Source organism: Pelodiscus sinensis, chromosome 1 (assembly GCF_049634645.1).
Source record: "Pelodiscus sinensis isolate JC-2024 chromosome 1, ASM4963464v1, whole genome shotgun sequence".
In the NCBI taxonomy this organism is placed as follows: domain Eukaryota; kingdom Metazoa; phylum Chordata; order Testudines; family Trionychidae; genus Pelodiscus; species Pelodiscus sinensis.
In genome coordinates, this window is record NC_134711.1 from 87,407,677 (window position 1) to 87,426,647 (window position 18,971).

The 18,971-nt window shown below is 43.0% G+C and overlaps 1 protein-coding gene across 3 annotated transcripts in view; it reads right to left on the reverse strand.

Annotated features, from left to right (window-relative positions):
• Positions 1–1,012: 1,012 nt before the first annotated feature.
• The window catches only part of GUCY2C (guanylate cyclase 2C), a 112,286-nt gene continuing 94,327 nt past the window's right edge, over positions 1,013–18,971 (reverse strand). For all 3 annotated transcript variants that reach the window (XM_075935275.1, XM_075935278.1, XM_075935284.1), the window contains 8 exons: positions 18,484–18,575; positions 16,839–16,997; positions 11,885–12,077; positions 11,342–11,516; positions 9,166–9,264; positions 6,071–6,165; positions 5,523–5,599; positions 1,013–3,209 (listed from right to left, as the gene is read on the reverse strand). In XM_075935275.1, coding sequence (XP_075791390.1) covers positions 3,035–3,209; positions 5,523–5,599; positions 6,071–6,165; positions 9,166–9,264; positions 11,342–11,516; positions 11,885–12,077; positions 16,839–16,997; positions 18,484–18,575 — 1,065 coding nt within the window. In that variant the 3' untranslated portion in view covers positions 1,013–3,034. The remainder of the gene's footprint in view (positions 3,210–5,522; positions 5,600–6,070; positions 6,166–9,165; positions 9,265–11,341; positions 11,517–11,884; positions 12,078–16,838; positions 16,998–18,483; positions 18,576–18,971) is intronic.

Consider the following 18,971-nt stretch of genomic DNA (forward strand, 5'->3'; position numbering starts at 1 on the left):
AGGCAGTAGGAGCCAGGCAACCTGTCCCCCACGCTCCAGCTCCTACTGTGTTTTAAGTTGCAGAGCTGAAGCAGGGTTTGGTCCTGAACCAGCGTGAACTGAGACAGAGCCAGGCCCCTCTGGCACCTACTAAATTTTAAATGCAGACCCTACAGCGGCTATGCATTTAAAGTGTAGTAGGAACTGGGTGGGCAGGCAGCCTGGACCAGTCCCGGCTCACACTGGGTGCAGGATCAAACCCCACTGCAGCTCTGCAATTTAAAATGTAGTAGAGGACGGAGGAGACAGGGGCAGGTGGAGGCTTTTAAATTGCAGAGCTGCACCAGGCGTGAGCCAGGACTGAGCCAGGCTACCTGGCCAGCTGGCAGCAGCACCTCTGCATGGAGGTCCTAGCAGAAGTTGGGACCTCCCACACACAGTGGCTACTGCCGCAAAGAAGCCCCTGCTCACAGCTGGGCCCTGTGTGCAGGGGGACCCCCCACAGACAGGGGCTTCTTCGTGGCAGCAGCTGCTGCCTCCCCTGCTGCTTCTGATAGTGGCAGCAAGGGAGGAAAGCAGGACCTGGTGCTGTGGGGAGCTAGATTAAAAGCCAGTTCCCCACAGCACCATCTCCATGGTGCCACACATCTCCGCCATCACTAGAGCCCCTATCGGGGGAGGGGGATGTAACTGACTGGGCCAGGTCTGGGCACAGCTGAGGGCATCCACTCAGGGCGAATTGCTCAAATTCGGGGCTCCTTACAGCCCCCAGACTGGAGACCTTTCCTAATAGGCCACAATCAGTCCCACAGAGCGCTTCAGCTGCCTGCCTGAAGCCTCACAAGCAAGACCCCTCCAACGCCCCAGCAATATCCGTGCCCCAGATGGCCCCGGGCCTCATACACAGGTGAGAGGTTTTAGAGCCCAATCTCACCTTCCCCGAACAAGTCCTGTCCGGTTCCAAGAAACTAGCCACAGATCCCAGGTCAATTTACCCTCTGGACTTTACCCACAAACCATGCTGAGCCAATCCTTTAGAATCTAAACTCTAAAGGTTTATTACTACGAGAAAGAAAAACATGAGAGTAAGGTTGTTAAGGTATCATATGTTACATGCATCAAATCTCCCAGTTCTCGATGCAGGCTCGCAGCAGAGATGTTATAACTGCTGGCTTAAAAGTCTTTGGTGAACATCCAGCATCAGGATGGTTTCCACAGCTCCTTTCGGCTCTTTGATCTCTGCATTGCTGCCTCTGAGATGAAGGGCTGAGCTGAGTACCAAGATAGAGTCGGTCACATGGCATATTTATAGCTCCTTCTTAATCTCTTCTTGGCTGCAGCAGGTCACTTGGCCAGCGGTCTATCCGTGTTCCCTGTTGGTAGCCCTTAGATGTCAGTCCCCATTCTTGAGGTGTATCCTTGGCCTATTGAGGGCTATTGTTCCACAGAGCCTCGCTAATTAGCATGTCCATAGGCCGAGCTCTGCCCATTGCTCAACCACATATAAACATTCAGTACTCATACAAAGTACATGCTTATAACTTCACACACAGACACTATACAATTACATGAATAGCATATATAGAATCAGCAGACAGTAAGCTTCTACTCAACACCTCACATGGCCCCCTTTATACCACTTTTGGGGCCAACTCCCCTCCCATGGGTGCAGCAGTGATCTGGCTGCTTCCCTCAAATTCAGTAATGTGATGGGGGGAGGGAGAACGGGCAGCAGCACAGAGATGGTGCTGGAGGGAACCGGCTTTTAAGCTGGCTTCCCCCAGCACTGGCTCCTGTTCCCTCCCACTACCTCAGATACAGAGGCAGCAAGAGGAGGGGAATGCGAGTAGTCGACTCGACTACCTGATACAACTTATTGGGTAGTTGACTAGTCAGCTACCCCCTTACATCCCTAGACAAATCCTCAGTCAAAAAAGCTTTTGGAAAACATACAAAAGAGAGTGCTAGAATTAATGACAGTTGAACAGTAAGTTTCACTGTTTAAATATTGACCAGTACTTTACCACTGGTCATTCATACAGGTCATTTACAAGTCCATGAAGAAGAGTTTGAAAGACACGTATGCAAAGAAAGTGCAAAATGTTGCTTGCGAGTGATTATTTCTTCAGTGAAATCCCAGTTGTCTCCTCTGTTACACAACTGTGGTTTGGCTCTTTGCTAAAGTATATAATTAATATCAAGTGTTCATTTTAGCATCTGATTGAGCCAACTCAGATAAAATCCAAACAAAATCCAAAACAAAAAAGATGAAATGAAACTCTTTAAGTTATGCTATCTTCCGTTACATTGTATTTTTAAATATTGCAGTGGTCTATGTGCTTCTGGTTTTGGGGCCAGAAGCAGAAGTAAAGAAATACTATGGCAGAGCCAATTTTTGCAAGATTAATTCTGCAGACCCAAGAGATTCAAATACGCTTCAGAAACCATCCATACATTTGAGTAATCTCCTTAGAGAAACAGTGGCAAACACCATTTCTTGAGCTAGATAAATCTGACTAAACAAAACACTTGAAAATATATAGCGAGGAAATTACAAAAGAAACAAAATTGCTGGTCCATATCTACATATAATTTTAAATATATTAAACTGCATTATTTCCAAATAAAAAATTACAAGAGAAACGCTAAGTTTAAAATCATGATACATTAAGAATCCACAGAGAAAACTTTGGGAAATGGGTCATTGAACAGCTGATCACATTTAAAACTATAAGACAATATATTTCAGTCTCAAATACATATTTTCTTTTCCCCCAAAGCAAGATAGATGTGCATGGGCATGGGTGCATGTGCATGACCACTAGGTGACTGGGAAGATGCAGCAAGCATGGAGGCAACTACATTTTGGCAATACAGCAAAGGGTCTATCCCATCCACTGATAAAAAGGCAGATGATAGAGACATTTCCCAAAAAGAAAACGATCTTGTTTTCCCCTCTAGCTTTCCCTGAGAATGTCAGTCTCCAGTCTCTGTAGTATCTTCTATGGCCTGTATGAGGATTAGCTGTTTTTTATGTTACACTAGACATCCAGTTTTACAAATAGGTGCTGGAGTTTTCTGTAGTGGCCAACTGCAGGTATTCTAAGGTGCCTTTTCGGTAGCTGGCCACCCGGGAAGGCTCACGCACCAAGACCTCTTCAATTTGTCTTTTCTCCAGAGACTTTGTTATCATCCCTGCTAAGTCATCCTGCAACCGCTGCTGATTCTCCCTGGAAATAGCAGGAGAAGAAAGATATCAGTGACTCATGTAATACAGGTACTATGATCCTCAGTTCCCAAAGTGTTTTTAGACAATTTTATCGTACCATTCTTGCAGACAGATTGTTAGCAGAATAAATTCCAAGTGAACATATAAATCCAACTCAGGATCTACTTGTGACTGTCCCTGACAATATGAGATACTCTCTCTGCCAAGGAAGTTTGTTTTGCATCACAATCTCCCACCTGTGGAGTCTGTGAATGCTCTTAAAATGAAGAGGAGAAAAGCCTCTGAACTAGATTCACAAACTTAGCTAAAATGGACTATGGCTCTCTCTCTATGACTAGACCTAGTTTCAAGTACCTGTAATATTCAGCAGCAGGGATCTCTCAAAATAATGTCCGTATTCTTAGAATTGTCTCCCTGCCAGAAATTCATGGGACATGTATAATTTTCACAGGTATTTTCCATTTTGAATAATTAAAAAATTCCCATATATATATCAGACTGGCAGTGGTGCATATCATGGAGTGAACACATAAATACCACCACCAATAGCAACTAGTCAGGTCTGAGAGATACCTTTGAACACACCGACAAACTGAGTTCCAAACCCCTAAAGCTAATACTTTCTATTTCTCTTTTTAAAATTTATTTATGATAAAAAAGTGCCTAATTAGAAAAAAAAATGTACTGAAGAAAACAGACTACGAGTATTACTTGTTCATCCCACAGATAAATATTTGCATAACAAATCTCTCAAGAGTTTTTGGTATTATATACTATCCAGAAAACTGGATACTCTCTGATCTGGAAAGACCCTGGCAAAAACCACCCCTCCTTCTTCAGGTAGACAGGAATGAATGGGCAAAATGTTAAACTTGTGCAATGGGACATGACCTAATTCTCACAAAAATTTGCAATTAAAATAATAATTAATAAAATTTTACACCCCCAAAATATCCCAATATTTTTTACAAACTACCATGTGTAGTATGGGATCTGTACTGCAACAGTCACTCCTGATGAGGATTGTGGCAGCTATTTCATTTTTTTAAATTAAAGCTAATGTTTGAAATAAAAAGTAGCATTACAAAGGTTTAGAAGAATGGCTCTGTACATTTGGGGTCATACCTTGGATTATAAAAAATTAGAAGTCTTACTTAAAAAGTGACAAGGTACATACTGTAAATAACCTGCATTGACCCAGACTTAGGTGTGCAAGCTTTTAGGTAAGTAGTAGGGAATAAGTGTTTGAGTACATCACCCATGGGAAGTTTTACAGAGTTAGCTGTGACAAGTGGATATGCACATAGGTGGGAATTGTCCCTCAGTCCATTGGTATCTGGGTTAGGATAGGCAGTGAAGAAAAACTCCATATCCCACTGAAATTGTTTGGAAAAATGTTATCAGCCAGACTTGATTTTTATCATGTCAGAGTAACTGATGCCCTTTGTATTGTGCAAAGTACATTTGAAATTACCACAAGTTGTCCAGAACTTAGTTTGCAAACTCTGAAAAGCAGCACTTCAGTGTCATCACAACTCTTTTCTTCCGAAACTGACTCAGTGTTACTTCAAAGGAAGACTGTTACCTAACTGGGTCTGATTAAACCAGGACATCGATCAAGTATTTTTGCCTGTAATGCCTCTCTTATACCCCCAAAACAAGTTTTCTTTAGAAGTTTTAAAAAACTATCTAGACCTTATGCCTGTGAAAGTAACTTTCAAAATTAGAACCAAATATAAAAAAAGAGGTCCTGAGTCTGCAAACAACATAAAAGGGTAATTAAGAGATATGCACAGTTCTCATTCATCTCAGTTTGGAATTGGGTCTGAAGATTAGTAATGACAATTTAATATTATTAACTATTTCACTACTGATCAAAGCATACAAGAATAAAGAAGGGAAATAACATGAAATCTGCACAATCGATTGTGACCAGCATCTCCTTTTAGTGTTAAAAGTAAGTGGAGCTTGGACTGGCGATAAACTTGGGTGAATACCACCACTGTTTTCCCCCAATTTGAACCCTGCACTTACTAAATCAACATCCCATTCTGGTGAATTTTCCTTGAATGTCTCCCACCTAAAACCCTGATCCCCCAAAGTATTTAAGCATATAAGAAATTCCAGAACTAATGATAGTGTGTCCATATGCACATATATTGCTGTGTCCTTTTCATGAGTCCAAGGAATACCAAAAAGTATTGTAAATAAAAAAATTTCAGGGGGAAAAGTGAAAATCTGAATGAATGGTGAAGGCTCAAGTGCAAAGGCTGAGAGCTTTTTTCTCCCTTGTTATATATAAAGAACATCTTACACAGAAGGAGGTGTTGGGAGATTATACTGCCGGTCCTTCACTCCTGTCAGCCAGTATGTAATTTCTGTTCCTTTGCCCTAATATGATAGACAGGAGAGAAGCACAGTTTAAGGATTAGTTAGGCAAACTATATGATTTATATACTTTATGTGATAGTGTATTATATGATTGATGTATTGTTCTTGCTTACTGTATGTAACAGATACCAGAGCATAGGACAGACACCTATCAAATCTTATAAATTGAAACAAATAATGTATCACAACAAAGGTGAGCAACTTAATAGCACTCTACCACTAAGCCCATTCACCACTACCCACTCTTCAAATTTTTATTACCAGTGATAGGTTTCATCTACAATACTTTACACATATCTATATTTCCTTTACTTATGTTTCAGATGCTTTTTCAACTACTACATTAAATCTAGAGGGATGTCTCCGTCACCCTGTGACTGAACAACCAACAAATATGTCTCTCTTGCTCCTAGATGTTTGTCTAAAATAGGCAAACATCTCAAGTGTGTTTGTAGACATAATGAACGTTACCTTCAGGTAAGTCTCTCCTCTCTGTTTATACTGGAAATGGCAGTCTGTCCTCTTCAAGATGGCAATAGTAGACCCACTTACATGAATCCGTAAAGCTAAAAGTAACCAGAAATGCTCAGTTCAGAAACTTAATGTATGAATGTTTTCATTTTCTGTGCAAATCTGTGCTTAGAGAGGTTTATCTAGTTGTCTTTGATGTCTTAGGACCAACTCTGTGATTCAAATGACATGGAAGCTACTCATATATTGTTAAACCCAGAAAGAACTACTCCATCACAAAGCATTATATAAGAAAGACTAAAACAACTACACCTGTACCAACCAATATCTCAGGATAGAAGTGATAGCAGTATTTGGAAGGAGTAAATATCAAGAAGAGGAAGGAATGGGAAGAAATTGAGCAAAGGGAAGAAATTTTAGGCTGGCTCTCAAGAAACATTCCTAATGGCAAAACTATCAGACTATGGGATATTTATAAATCTCAGAGGGGTAGGTATATTAGTCTGTTTCTGTAAAAACAACGAGGAGTCCTGTGGCACCTTAAACACTAACAAATGTATTTGGGCATAAGCTTTTGTGTATAAAAAACACCATCAGATGTACGGATTTCCACATCATGCATCTGACCAAGTGTTTTTTACCCACAAAAGTTTATGCTTAAATATATCTGTTAGTGTTTAAGGTGCCACAGGACTCCTTCTTATTTATTTATATTTAATATAATAAAAATGACTATCAGTGTTCCCTGTAAGCTGTGTGCTTGTGTGGTTGCTCAGGGTAGATTCAAATGCCTCTCAGCTGATTAACAGAGCACTCACAGCTAGGTTTTTGCTTCTACTGGTGGTGAACATTCGCACATGCCTCTGTGCATATAAAAATGTAGTCCTCATGTGGACAGAAAAAAGTCCACACATGGATGAAAAAGATTAGAAGGAACACTGATGCCTGTCTAAGTCACTAAGCACTCTGATAGCGTATGTCTACACTACAAAGTTAATTCAAACTAACAGAAGTTAGTTCGAATTAACTTTGATAGGCGCTACACATACAAACCGCTAGTTCGAATTAAGTTCGAACCAGCGGAGCGCTTAATTCGAACTAGGTAAACCTCATTCTACGAGGACTAACGCCTAGCTCGAATTAACTAGTTCGAATTAAGGGCTGTGTAGCCACTTAATTCGAACTAGTGGGAGGCTAGCCCTCCCCAGGTTTCCCTGGTGGCCACTCTGGGCACCACCAGGGAAACTCTTCTGCCCCCCTCCCGGCCCCGGAGCCCTTAAAGGGGCACGGGCTGGCCACGGTGCCCATGCCAGGTGCAAGCCTGTCAGCACCCAGCCAGCAGACCCTGCACCTGGCACGGCTCGAGCCAACCACCCGCTGCCACCCAGCCCTCCGCCTCTTCCCGGGACCAGGTTGGTGGCTCCCGGGAGCCTGCCCAGGTCCGCAAGAAGCGGGCGCCCACCTGGTCTAGTGCAGACATCGTGGACCTCATCCATGACCTCCGCACTAGGCACAGGAAAGTGGCCGTCTAGGGCAGGATAGCTTCCAGCCTGGCCACCCAGGAGCAGGTTGGCATGAAAATCAAGGTGGTCCACTGAGACCCCCGACCCTGAGCTTACAATGGCCGTACTGGATCAGACTAAAGGTCCACCTAGCCCAGTAGCCTGTCTGCTGACAGCGGCCAACACTAGGTACCCGGGAGGGGATGGACCGAAGACAATGACCAAGCCATTTGTCTCGTGCCATCCATCTCCAGCCTTCTACAAACAGAGGCCAGGGACACCATTCCTACCCCCTGGCTAATAGCACTCCATGGACCCAACCTCCATGACTTTATCTAACTTCTCTTTAAACTCTATTCTAGTTCTAGCCTTCACAGCCTCCTGCAGCAAGGAATTCCACAGGTTGACTCTTTGCTTTGTGAAGAAGAACTTTCTGTTGTTAGTTTGAAGCCTGCTACCCATTCATTTCATTTGGTGTCCTTTAGTCCTTCTATTATGGGAACTAATGAAGAACTTTTCTTTATGCACCCGCTCCACACCACTCATGCTTTTATAGACCTCTATCATATCCCCCCTCGGTCTCCTCTTTTCTAAGCTGAAAAGTCCCAGTCTCTTTAGCCTCTCTTCATATGGGACCTGTTCCAACCCCTGACCATTTTAGTTGCCCTCCCCTCTCCCACCCTTTCTCTTCCCCCTCCCACCTTCTTTTCCCAGTCTCCCCAAGTTTTGTTCTATAAAGAGAGCTTCTATTTTTGAACACATGTGTCCTTTATTTTGTACATCAGGAAGGGGGGGCTAGGGAGGGGTAAGTGGAAGGAGGTGAGGGAGGAATGGGGTACAAGTCCCCGATGGGGAGGACTGGGCTGGCTCTGCGGGCTCCTCGGGGTGGAAACTCTCCTGAAGCCCCTTGATTGACCCCCCCCCCCGGATGGCAGCCTGCGGCAAGGTCAGCCGGGCTGATGGCCGAGTGCTGGGATGTGCCGAGTGTGAGCAGGACTGAGAACCCCTGAGAACTGTCTGTCCGGGGTGGGGGTCAGGTTCCTTTAAGCACAGCCCTCGGCTAGCCTGAGGCAGCAGCTCCACGCTCTAAGTCCTAATCTGATGCCCTGCCGGCACTGCTTCCGGCCATCCTTAACCTCTGTTCAGGGTCCACTCAGTGTGGACATGCTAGTTCGAATTAGCAAAATGCTAATTCGAACTAGTTTTTAAGTCTAGATGCGCTAATTCGAATTAGCTTAGTTCGAATTAACTAAGTTAGTTCGAATTAGTGCTGTAGTGTAGACATACCCATATAAATCAATTATATAATACATGCAATTACTTTAATCTCAGTGGTATTAAAATCAATTCTACAGGAACCCAGCCAGCCAGACAGTTAGCACCTTCATCAACTAGCAAGCAAGAACTAGGGATAGGCTTGTGTTATTCAGGACGGAGTGGAGGAATTGACAATATGATTTAATAGGTCTTTTCTATCTTTAAACTTCGATACTTTGATGATGAAGTATTTCTTGGCTAGAGAAGGGACACTGTATTTGAGTGTACATCTAGCCTACTGCCAGACTACATAGACAGGTGGGCTTCAATTCTTACGTAAACCCGTGGATTCCATCCTGGAAGCTGTATTAACCGTGTCACCAAACAGACAGTAACGCGGCATCTTAATTCCAACCACACCAGCAGCACATGGCCCTGAAAGCAGGAAACAGGGTAGAGGAAAAGACATTCTTGTTATTCCTTGGAGATTCAGAGAAGTCTTTGAGATATCAGACATGCCTGAAAGAAACCGAAGCTTAGGAATTAGTATGGTGCCCTCATTGCTATGGGGGTTATGCAGAGTGGATGGTCTCATCTGGAAGACAGCACTTCAAGCAGCAGAGCAGGGGCACTGGATTCAGCACAGATTGAAAGCACAATCTATATCACTTTCCACACCATCTGGAGATCTAACATCCAAGTGTGGACCAGACCAGTCTCTGTTCACCTTGTAAAATATAAAATGTATTAAATATATTAAGAGACTATTCATAATATTTGAACATATTTCTATATACATACAAATGCATAAGTATTGACATAGTGTATGTATTATGGGATAATGTTGACTAAGGTATGCAGCTCCAGCTACATGGATAGAGTATCTGGAGTCGACATACCTTAAATCAAGTTGCTGTGGGGTCTCCCCTGCAGGGATGCTGATGTGAGAAACTCTGCCGCCAACTTCCCTTATTTGTCTCATTCAAGTGAACTAACAGAGTTGATGAGAGTATGATCAGCAGTCGATTTAGTAGGTCTTTACTAGACCTGATAAATTGAGTTCTTGGGGATTGATCACTGTGGTGCCAATCTCCCAGTAAGTGTAAACCTGCTCCGAGTGTCAGCTCAGGAACCAGGGGATAGAGAGAATTAACTTCATTATGGAGAAGTTTCTGCTGACGTCATGAGGGTCTTCCTAAGGAAATTAGTTGTTATATCCCTTCTCCACTGATGGACATAAACAACAGAGTAGTGAAAAAAGCAAATACAGAAAGATAAAGTTTCCCTGAGAATTTAGGATCTTTGGATTATCTACAAAGCCCCTTTAATAAATTAAACCAAAAACTGGTTTTCACATGAGCCAGATGAGAACATTTGCCTCAAAAGCATCTAATATAATCCTGCTTCTCAATGTATGTGCAGGGTGAGGGGGTGGTCTCTAAGAACATGTCTACAGTAGGAAATTATTTTAAATTAACTTATTTTGAAATAAAACTCCCAAAATAACTATTTCAAAATAGCATATCCGCATGACAAGGAAGCCTTGAAATTAGTCCAAAGCAGGCTCCCTTAAAGTCCTCTAACTCATCTTAGAGCCCCAGGAAGCACTGGGGAGTAATAACTTTGAATGACTCTGGGGAGTTGTTATTTCAAAATAGCAGCAGTTGGGCATCCACACTACCGCTATTTGGGTATGTCTACACTACCCCGCTAGTTCGAACTAGCGGGGTAATGTATGCATACCGAACTTGCAAATGAAGCCCGGGATTTGAATTTCCCGGACTTCATTAGCATAAAGCCGGCGCCGCCATTTTTAAAAGCCGCTAGTGCGAACCCCGTGCCGCTGCGTGTAGCCGTGCGGCACGGGGTTCGCACTAGCCGGCTTTTAAAAATGGCGGCGCCGGCTTTATGCTAATGAAGCCCGGGAAATTCAAATCCCGGGCTTCATTAGCAAGTTCGGTATGCATACATTACCCCGCTAGTTCGAACTAGCGGGGTAGTGTAGACATACCCTTTCAAAATAACTATTTTGAAATAAGCATTATTCCTCATGGAAACTATTCCTCAGGCATTATTATTTCAAAATAATAGGCTTGGTAGTGTGGATACTCCGCTTGTTATTTCAGAATAAGGGGAGTTATTTCAAAATAATGTAGACCAGAACTAAGGGCTCAGAAGGGTATAATGTCACCAACTCAATCTCATAAGTAACTATAGAGGCTGGTTTGCTCAGCTACCAACCTCACACAGATTGGATTGTTAAATGATATTGGAGCAAGCCAGTGGTCTATTAAATTACACTGCCCTTCCTCCATCAATGGTTTTTTATATGTGATCCTTTCGAGGAAGGCTAGTCACAGGGCTTTGGGCCAGTTGTGTGTCATGCTAAATCACCATCCTCACAGAGAATCAATTTATGAACAGTGAAGCATGAGCACTTCTAACTAGAGGTTACTTTTTTATCTAGATAGAATAGCTACATCATTCATGTTCATATGCCATGACCCCATACCAGAGTGAATCCCTATGCGAATCCAAACAGGCAGGCCTGGAAGATGCCGTAATTCAAAGGATCCCATGAAACTAAGGATATCCAATGCCATCATAGAGATGTCCACTGCATGGCGGTTGCCATTTCTCTTTGGCAAGCCACTCACCACCATATACGCATCACCAATGGTCTCCACCTGTAAAAACATGGTTAGCTGTTACCATTCCCAGTTATTGGAAGATACCTATAAATTGGAGATGGAAAAGGCCCCTTATGTCATCTCTTGGCAGTACAGGATTACCAAATTAGATGACATCTTTCTGTTAGTGAAATGCTCAGTACACAGCATTCTAGGTAATGAATCTGTGACCACTTAGCATCAGAAACCATTTACAGATTGCTACACACATTAGGGAGAAATAATCTCGGCCTGTACTTCTCTCCTTTTTCTTTACTTAGCATCACGTTTTTGAGCCTTTGTACCAAACTCTATTCCCTATTACCCAGTCTGTGATGTTCTATGTAACCTGATGATTATTTCAATGTAAGTGAGGCTCTATTCACCTTGTAAACATCGTGATGGTCAAGAATATGGTCAAAGTTCTTATAGATGTCATTGAGCATGTCCACCACTTCCATAGGAGTGCTGTATTGGCACAGTGTGGTGAAGCCGACAATGTCACTGAAGTAGATGGTGACTGCTTCAAACAGCTCTGGCTCTACCCGCCCAGTCTCCTTCAAAGATTTTACCACTGGCCTGTGAGGAAAGGTGGAAGGGAAATGCAAATAAGTATACCTTGTGCTTTAGAGGACAACCCAACCTTCTAGAGCTGACAGGGGAGGAAGAGTTCCAGAAATAGAGGTTTGGTAAATAAACAAACCAACATTTTGGTGCTGAATTCAACCAGTACTTGGAAAGTTGGACATGCTAGGATTTCTGGTTACAAGAGCCTTATAGCTGAGGAGCTCTTATTTAGATTGTAAACTACTTGGGGAAGAGACTTTTCTTATATTTTTGCAAAACACTATGCATCTCTGTGCTACCTTATTCATAACTGAGATTCTGAGAAAATCCAGAGACCAGACTGTATCAGGCAGGCAGCCTCATCCCAAGACCTGCTATCAAGGCTCTAGATTGGAACTGTGAACACTAAAGCCAAGAGCCCCATGACCTGTCTATATGGAACCACTCCTTAAACTACAAGGGATGTGAATTGCAGCACACATTTGTGTGCTGCGCTATAACTCACTTGTATGTATGCAATCTAAAAGGTACCTAGTTTGTACTAACTTAGTGCTTTTGAAAGAGGACTATGTTAATGTGAAGTAGTTAATTCACACTTACAATGTCCATATGGAGAAGTTACAACACAGTACACTGGAGTGCGCTTCAGTTCACACATTCATAGACCCAACTGCAGGGCTGTGTACACATAGCCATACTTCGTTCTCCTTAGTTCCAATCTGTCTAGTGAGTATTTAACAGCTTTGGAAATTTAATCTATTTTTCAGTGCTCTTTGGCGCACATACTTTCTCTGTACATCTCACTCTTGACAATACTGAGGGCTGTGTCTACATTGGCACCCTTTTCCAGAAAAGGGATGCTAATGAGACAAGTCGGAATTGCAAATGCCGCGGGGGATTTAAATATCCCCCGCGGCATTTGCATGAACATGGCTGCCGCTTTTTTCCGGCTTGGGGCTTTGCCGGAGAAAAGCACCAGTCTAGACGGGATCTTTTGGAAAATAAAGCCTTTTCCGGAAGATCCCTTATTCCTCTTAAAATCAGGAATAAGGGGTCTTCTGGAAAAGGGTTTATTTTCCCAAAGATCCCGTCTAGACTGGCGCTTTTCTCCGGCAAAGCCCCGAGCCGGAAAAAAATGGCAGCCATGTTCATGCAAATGCCGCGGGGGATATTTAAACCCCCCGCGGCATTTGCAATTCTGACTTGTCTCATTAGCATCCCTTTTCCGGAAAAGGGTGCCAATATACACACAGCGGAGGTGTTTGGCTTGGTGTCCTGGCCAAATTCCTCATTGATTCACTATTCTGTCTCCCTACATTCCTGCTCCTGTTTCAGTTCTCAATTACATATCCCAGGGCCTTGGAAATATGTTAAGCTAAAACACACAGGGCAAAATAAAAGTGTCCACCTGGGGAGTTAGTGCAAAATAGATGTTTCAAATGATCTCCAGACTGTTTAGTCCTCTATTGCACCTATAGGTCTCCCTCTGGCATCAGTCCTAAATGCCTTTCAGATGTGACACCTACGTTGCACCTACACAGCAGCATTATTCCAGAATAACAGACGTTATTTTGAAATAACAATGCAAGTGTCTACACAGTAAGGGTATGTCTACACTACAAAGTTAATTCGGTCTCCTCTTTTCTAAACTGAAAAGTCCCAGTCTCTTTAGCCTCTCTTCATATGGGACCTGTTCCAAACCTCTGATCATTTTAGTTGCCCTCCCCTCTCCCACCCTCTCTCTTCCCCTCTCCCACCCTCTCTCTTCCCCTCTCCCACCTCCTTTTCCCCTCTCCCACCTCCTTCCCAGTTTTGTTCAATAAAGAGAGATTCTATTTTTGACCACACGTTTTCTTTATTTTGTACATCAGGAAGGGGGGCGAGGGAAGGGTAAGTGGAAGGAGGTGAGAGAGGAATGGGGTACGAGCCCCCGATGGGGAGGACTGGGCTGGCTCTGTGGGCTTCTGGGGGTGGAAGCTCTCCTGCAGCCCCCCAATTGCCCCCTCTCCCCAGATGGCAGCCTGCAGCAAGTGCAGCCGGTCTAATGGCTGAGTGCTGTGATGTGCCCAGTGTGGGCACTCAGGGCACTCCAAGCCAGGACTGCTTTGCAAGCGGGGTACCCCTGAGAACTGTCTGTCCGGGGTGGGGGTCGGGACCCTTTAAGCGCAGCCCTTAGCTAGCCTGAGGCAGCAGCTCCACACTCAAAGTCCTCATCTGATGCCCTGCCGGCACTGCTTCCGGCCATCCTTAACCGCGGTTCAGGGTCCACTTAATGTGGACATGCTAGTTCGAATTAGCAAAATGCTAATTCGAACTAGTTTTTTAGTCTGGATCCGTTAGTTTGAATTAGCTTAGTTCGAATTAACTAATTCGAACTAAGTTAGTTCAAATTAGCGCTTTAGTGTAGACATACCCTAATTCCTTTATTTTGAAATAATTTCAAAATAACAGACGGCTTATTTAGAAATCTGTAAATCTCATTCCACGAGGAATAACGCCTCTTTTGAAATAGCTATTTTGGAATAGCAGTAATGTGGATGCTCCACTGCTGCTATTTCAAAATAGCTCCTCTTCAGGGCCATTCAGTGTAATTACTCTCCAGTGCCTCCTGGGGCTCTAATTCGAGGTAGCATGTCCACATTAGAGAAGCCTGCCTCAGACTAATTTTGAAGCTTCCCTGTAGTGTAAACGTGCTATTTTGAAATAAGCTATTTTGGAAAAAAAAATCTGAAATAACTTCTTTAGAAATAAGCGTGCTGTATAGATGTACCCCTAGATACATTGAGGAGCACTGGTTTAGCCAGTTCTAAGCAAACAACCCTCTTAAACATGATTAGCATTCAAATAGATCAGTATGTTACTGGTCATGGTGAGACATGCATAACCTAGAAAGTGCTCATCTATTGCAAGACAAATTTAGAATCGGAAATGCCTTGCAACAATTATAATCTATTTATACTCAAACACATTTTACAGATAACAAACTGGGGTATGACTAAACTATGGAGAATATACCAGCATAGTTAAATAGCCATATCTATACCAGCATAACCCACCCTGTAGCATAGATGCAGCTTCCACCAACTGATGGGGATTTTCTGTTGCTGAAGAAATGCCATTTCTTCAAACAATGGTATTCTCTCATCAACACTGCTGTGTCAACACTGAGAATTAAGTCATCAGACTATGTCATTCAGGAGTGTGGATTTATTTCTGGGAAGTTAGCTGATCTGTCAGACCAAGTGAGAAGCAAAATGCAGAGCAGATCAGGCTTCACACAGAATGTGACCCATTTCTTTTGTATCAGGGTCTTCTGTTGACCACAATTTCAGCAGTATAGTTTGGGGAGAGAGACGGTCTCATAGGAAACCAAGTCAGAACTATTTAGTACTTTATAGATAAAACTCAACACCTTCAATTCCACCTGGATAACAACAGGCAAACCTATGCAGATCCTAGAGCACTAGCATGTGCTCTGAGGCAAGGTCCACACTAGACGTGGAAGGTTAAGTTAAGGTACACAAGTCCAGCCAGGTAAAATACGTAGCTGGAGTTGGCTTACCTAAAGATGATCTTGGCACTGTCATCACAGGGGGAGGCCAATGGGAGCAAATTCTCCCATCAGCTTCCCTTACTCCTTGCGACTGAAGCAGTACTGGTGCTGTCTGGAACCGCCTTCAGGGTTCAATTTAGTGGGTCTTAACTAGGCAGCTAAATCGAACACCAGAAGATCGATCTCTGGATTGGTAAGTGAAGACACGGCCTTAGTGTAAATTTCTCTCAATAAGCAGGCAGGTGAATTCTGCACCAACTTCAGTTTCCAAGTGATATCAAGAGTTTGTTAATCTATTCTAGGCTCAAGGTGACAAAAGTATGAACAACAGTGGTGAGGCCTGCCTGCATCTGAGAGAAAAAAAACCTCACCTTTTCTTAATTGTTGTTCTTCCAGATGTGTTGTTCATGTCCATTTTAATCAAGTGTGTGCAAGCACATGTATATGGTAGCAGGAAGATTTTCCACCTAGCAGCTAGACATAGGGTTGGCCTAGGCACCCCAAAGAGTTGCGCCTTCATGTCATCCAATATAGACCTTTGCTGACCCCACCTTCTCGGTTTCTTCTTGCTGGCCACTCTAACAGAGGGGTAGGAAGGAGGGTATTGGAATGGACATGAAGACCACATCTCAAAGAACAACAGTTATGAAAAGGTGAATAGCCATTTTTTCTTCTTCGCATGCTTGTTCATGTGTATTCTAATCAGGTGACTCACATGCCCAAGTTCAGGTGATAGTGAGAGTCATTCACTGATTGGAACACTGCTTTAATGAAGACCATGTCATAACTGGTCCTCTGGATGATCAAATAGTGAAAGGCAAAGGTGTGGATGTTAAACCAGGCCATGACTATTATGGTCTTCAGGCAAAACGGTATTTTTAATAACGGCCCTGCAGAACCATACCAAATCCATCATCTCAAGAGGAGTGTCCTAATGTGTGTTATCAGTTAGCAAAGACTAAATGGTAAAGACATGGGATCTTTAGTCAGTTTACAAAGTCAGGACCTCAGTTCTACAGCTCCAAATTCTGCTTTTAATCACTTGTTATATTTGACAGAATAATTTAGATAATTTTATCTTTGGAGCAAGTGTTATTCATGTCTTTGTTCTCACTGTGGTTGGAGCCTCCCACAAGTCTGATGCATTACGCACCAGTAGGCCTCTCAGTTAATATTGAATGCTTCCTACTAAATGGAAACCTCTGTTTGTCAACACTCACCGTGGGAGCAGCATGAAGTTAAGCCTGTCTGCTCTGTCCCTTTCTGCCTTGTATAGCTCTGTCCTCTCCTCTACCAGGTGCTCTAAGTTCCGGGAATACAACTGCAGACGCCGGATCAAAGTATCCATGTAGCTTTCATTGGTCTGACTGTGGTAGTTACTGGGAACAGTAGTTGGGAAAAGGATGAACAAAGCATATTGGCAGGACAAAGGCAAACATGAGCTACAGCATGTGGCTTAATTGTAGCTAGAATAACTGCTCAAAGCTCATAATTTCACCACTTAGCAAAGAGCTTATTCTTAAGGCAAAAAGGCCTGTGGCCAACCCAGGTCACCCGTCTTGCTAATTTTCTGAGCCCCAGATCTCCTGGTCCTGCTAATCTCCACAGTTTCAGATCATATGAAATAACCCAAGACACAAATATTCAATGGGAGAGAGTTCCACAGACAGGAAGAATTCTGAGGAGCAGGTAGAGGGGATAAGAGGCAGCAAATTAGATAGGAGTTTACAGTGGGATATAGTATCAAAAAATCCAGTGCAATTTTGTGCTGCCTTTGCAATGGCATCTTATCACCAAGCAGGGAAGTAACAGGCTGTCGGTTACATTCACTCACTGAGATCTGCTGGCTTCCATTGATGGGACCAAGTTTGAAGACTCCCATCAATAGACAATTGCCAGAAGCATAGATGATATACAAGCCAGTCACAATCTCTCCTTCACTTGGGGTCCAGAGCTAGTGGATGCAGCCTGTGTAGTGGATGAAGCCAAAATGTCTGGAAGATCCAATCATTCACATTCTGACAGTCCTGGCTGGATTTTAAAACTGCCTTTTCCCCAAGCAAAACATCCATGTTATGGTGGTAGTAGAACCAACTGCCCTCCCAAGAGGTAAGCCACCCTGTAATGCTGCTGCCTCTGCAGCTGTAGGTCAGAACTGTGTGCTCCTCTATGCCCTTGCAGGTGAATTAGCTATTTTTCTGCACCTCTTTGGAGTAGCCATATCTGGAACATTATGTTCAGTTATGAACACCACATTATTAGAACAAGAATGACAATCTGGAAGATGTTTAGAGAACAGCAACAAAAATATAAGCATGGGAGTGGTGGAACAGATTTAGGTGTATAGGGATAGGTGTAAAAATTGTTAAATAGTCTCTGAAAACCCATTGTTTGGGACTTTTAAATAACTATATTAGAAAAAAGTATGGCAGGGAACAATCCTATAATGGCTATATAAAAGGACTGGATAATTGAATGGGACTTTTCCATCTCTGTATTTTACGAATAATGACCTAATTTCATCCAAACCCTATAATTATCTTACTCTGAGTAACCTGATCTTTTTAATTATCTCACTTTGTGGTCATCTGAATCCATTAATTCAATAGCCATCTCCATTAATTTCCTGAAACCTGGACATCATGACCCACTACCTGATACTTGAGTAGTCCCTCCTTACACAATGTAATAATTCAGGCTCTAGGTGAAAATCTCTCTAACACACCTGCCCTTCTGTCAAAGCATGAGAAAGCACCCCAGTCAGTAAGCTTGGTTTTTTCCACTGACAGAGTCATGCCAGCATCACAACATCCACCTACAACTATCTGCTTCCAAGTAGCTGGGAGTTTGAAACATAGTGCTTACCTGAATATTTTACCCAGAGTGCTCTCAATTTTCTTAAAGTCAGGCCTTTTTTCTGGGTCTTCTTCCCAGCAACTTTTCACAAGCATATATACCTGAGAATGTACAACCCAGGAGAAATCAGGTGAACATTTGCAAAGAAGTATAATGGTGTTAAACAATAAAATGAGGATCTGTTCACTAGTCAGTACAGAATTCCTCTCCCATCTTTCTTGGCCAGTGACTCATTAAAATGCAACCAACTGTTACTAATCTGTGACCATGGAATTCATTATAGGCACTTTACAGTAACATCCATTTCACATTAGCTACTGGTCATCAGACGATACCAACATTCAGTAATGATGACTAACCTGAATAGATTTTGAATCTGTGGTCCATAAATGAAAGCCAAGTTAAAGGATCCAATCCCTCAACATGGTACCACATTGTAGTTATTGACCTAGAGGTGAAAGTCTTAGTAATTCCATCCCTGATTCCCTGAGCGTGGG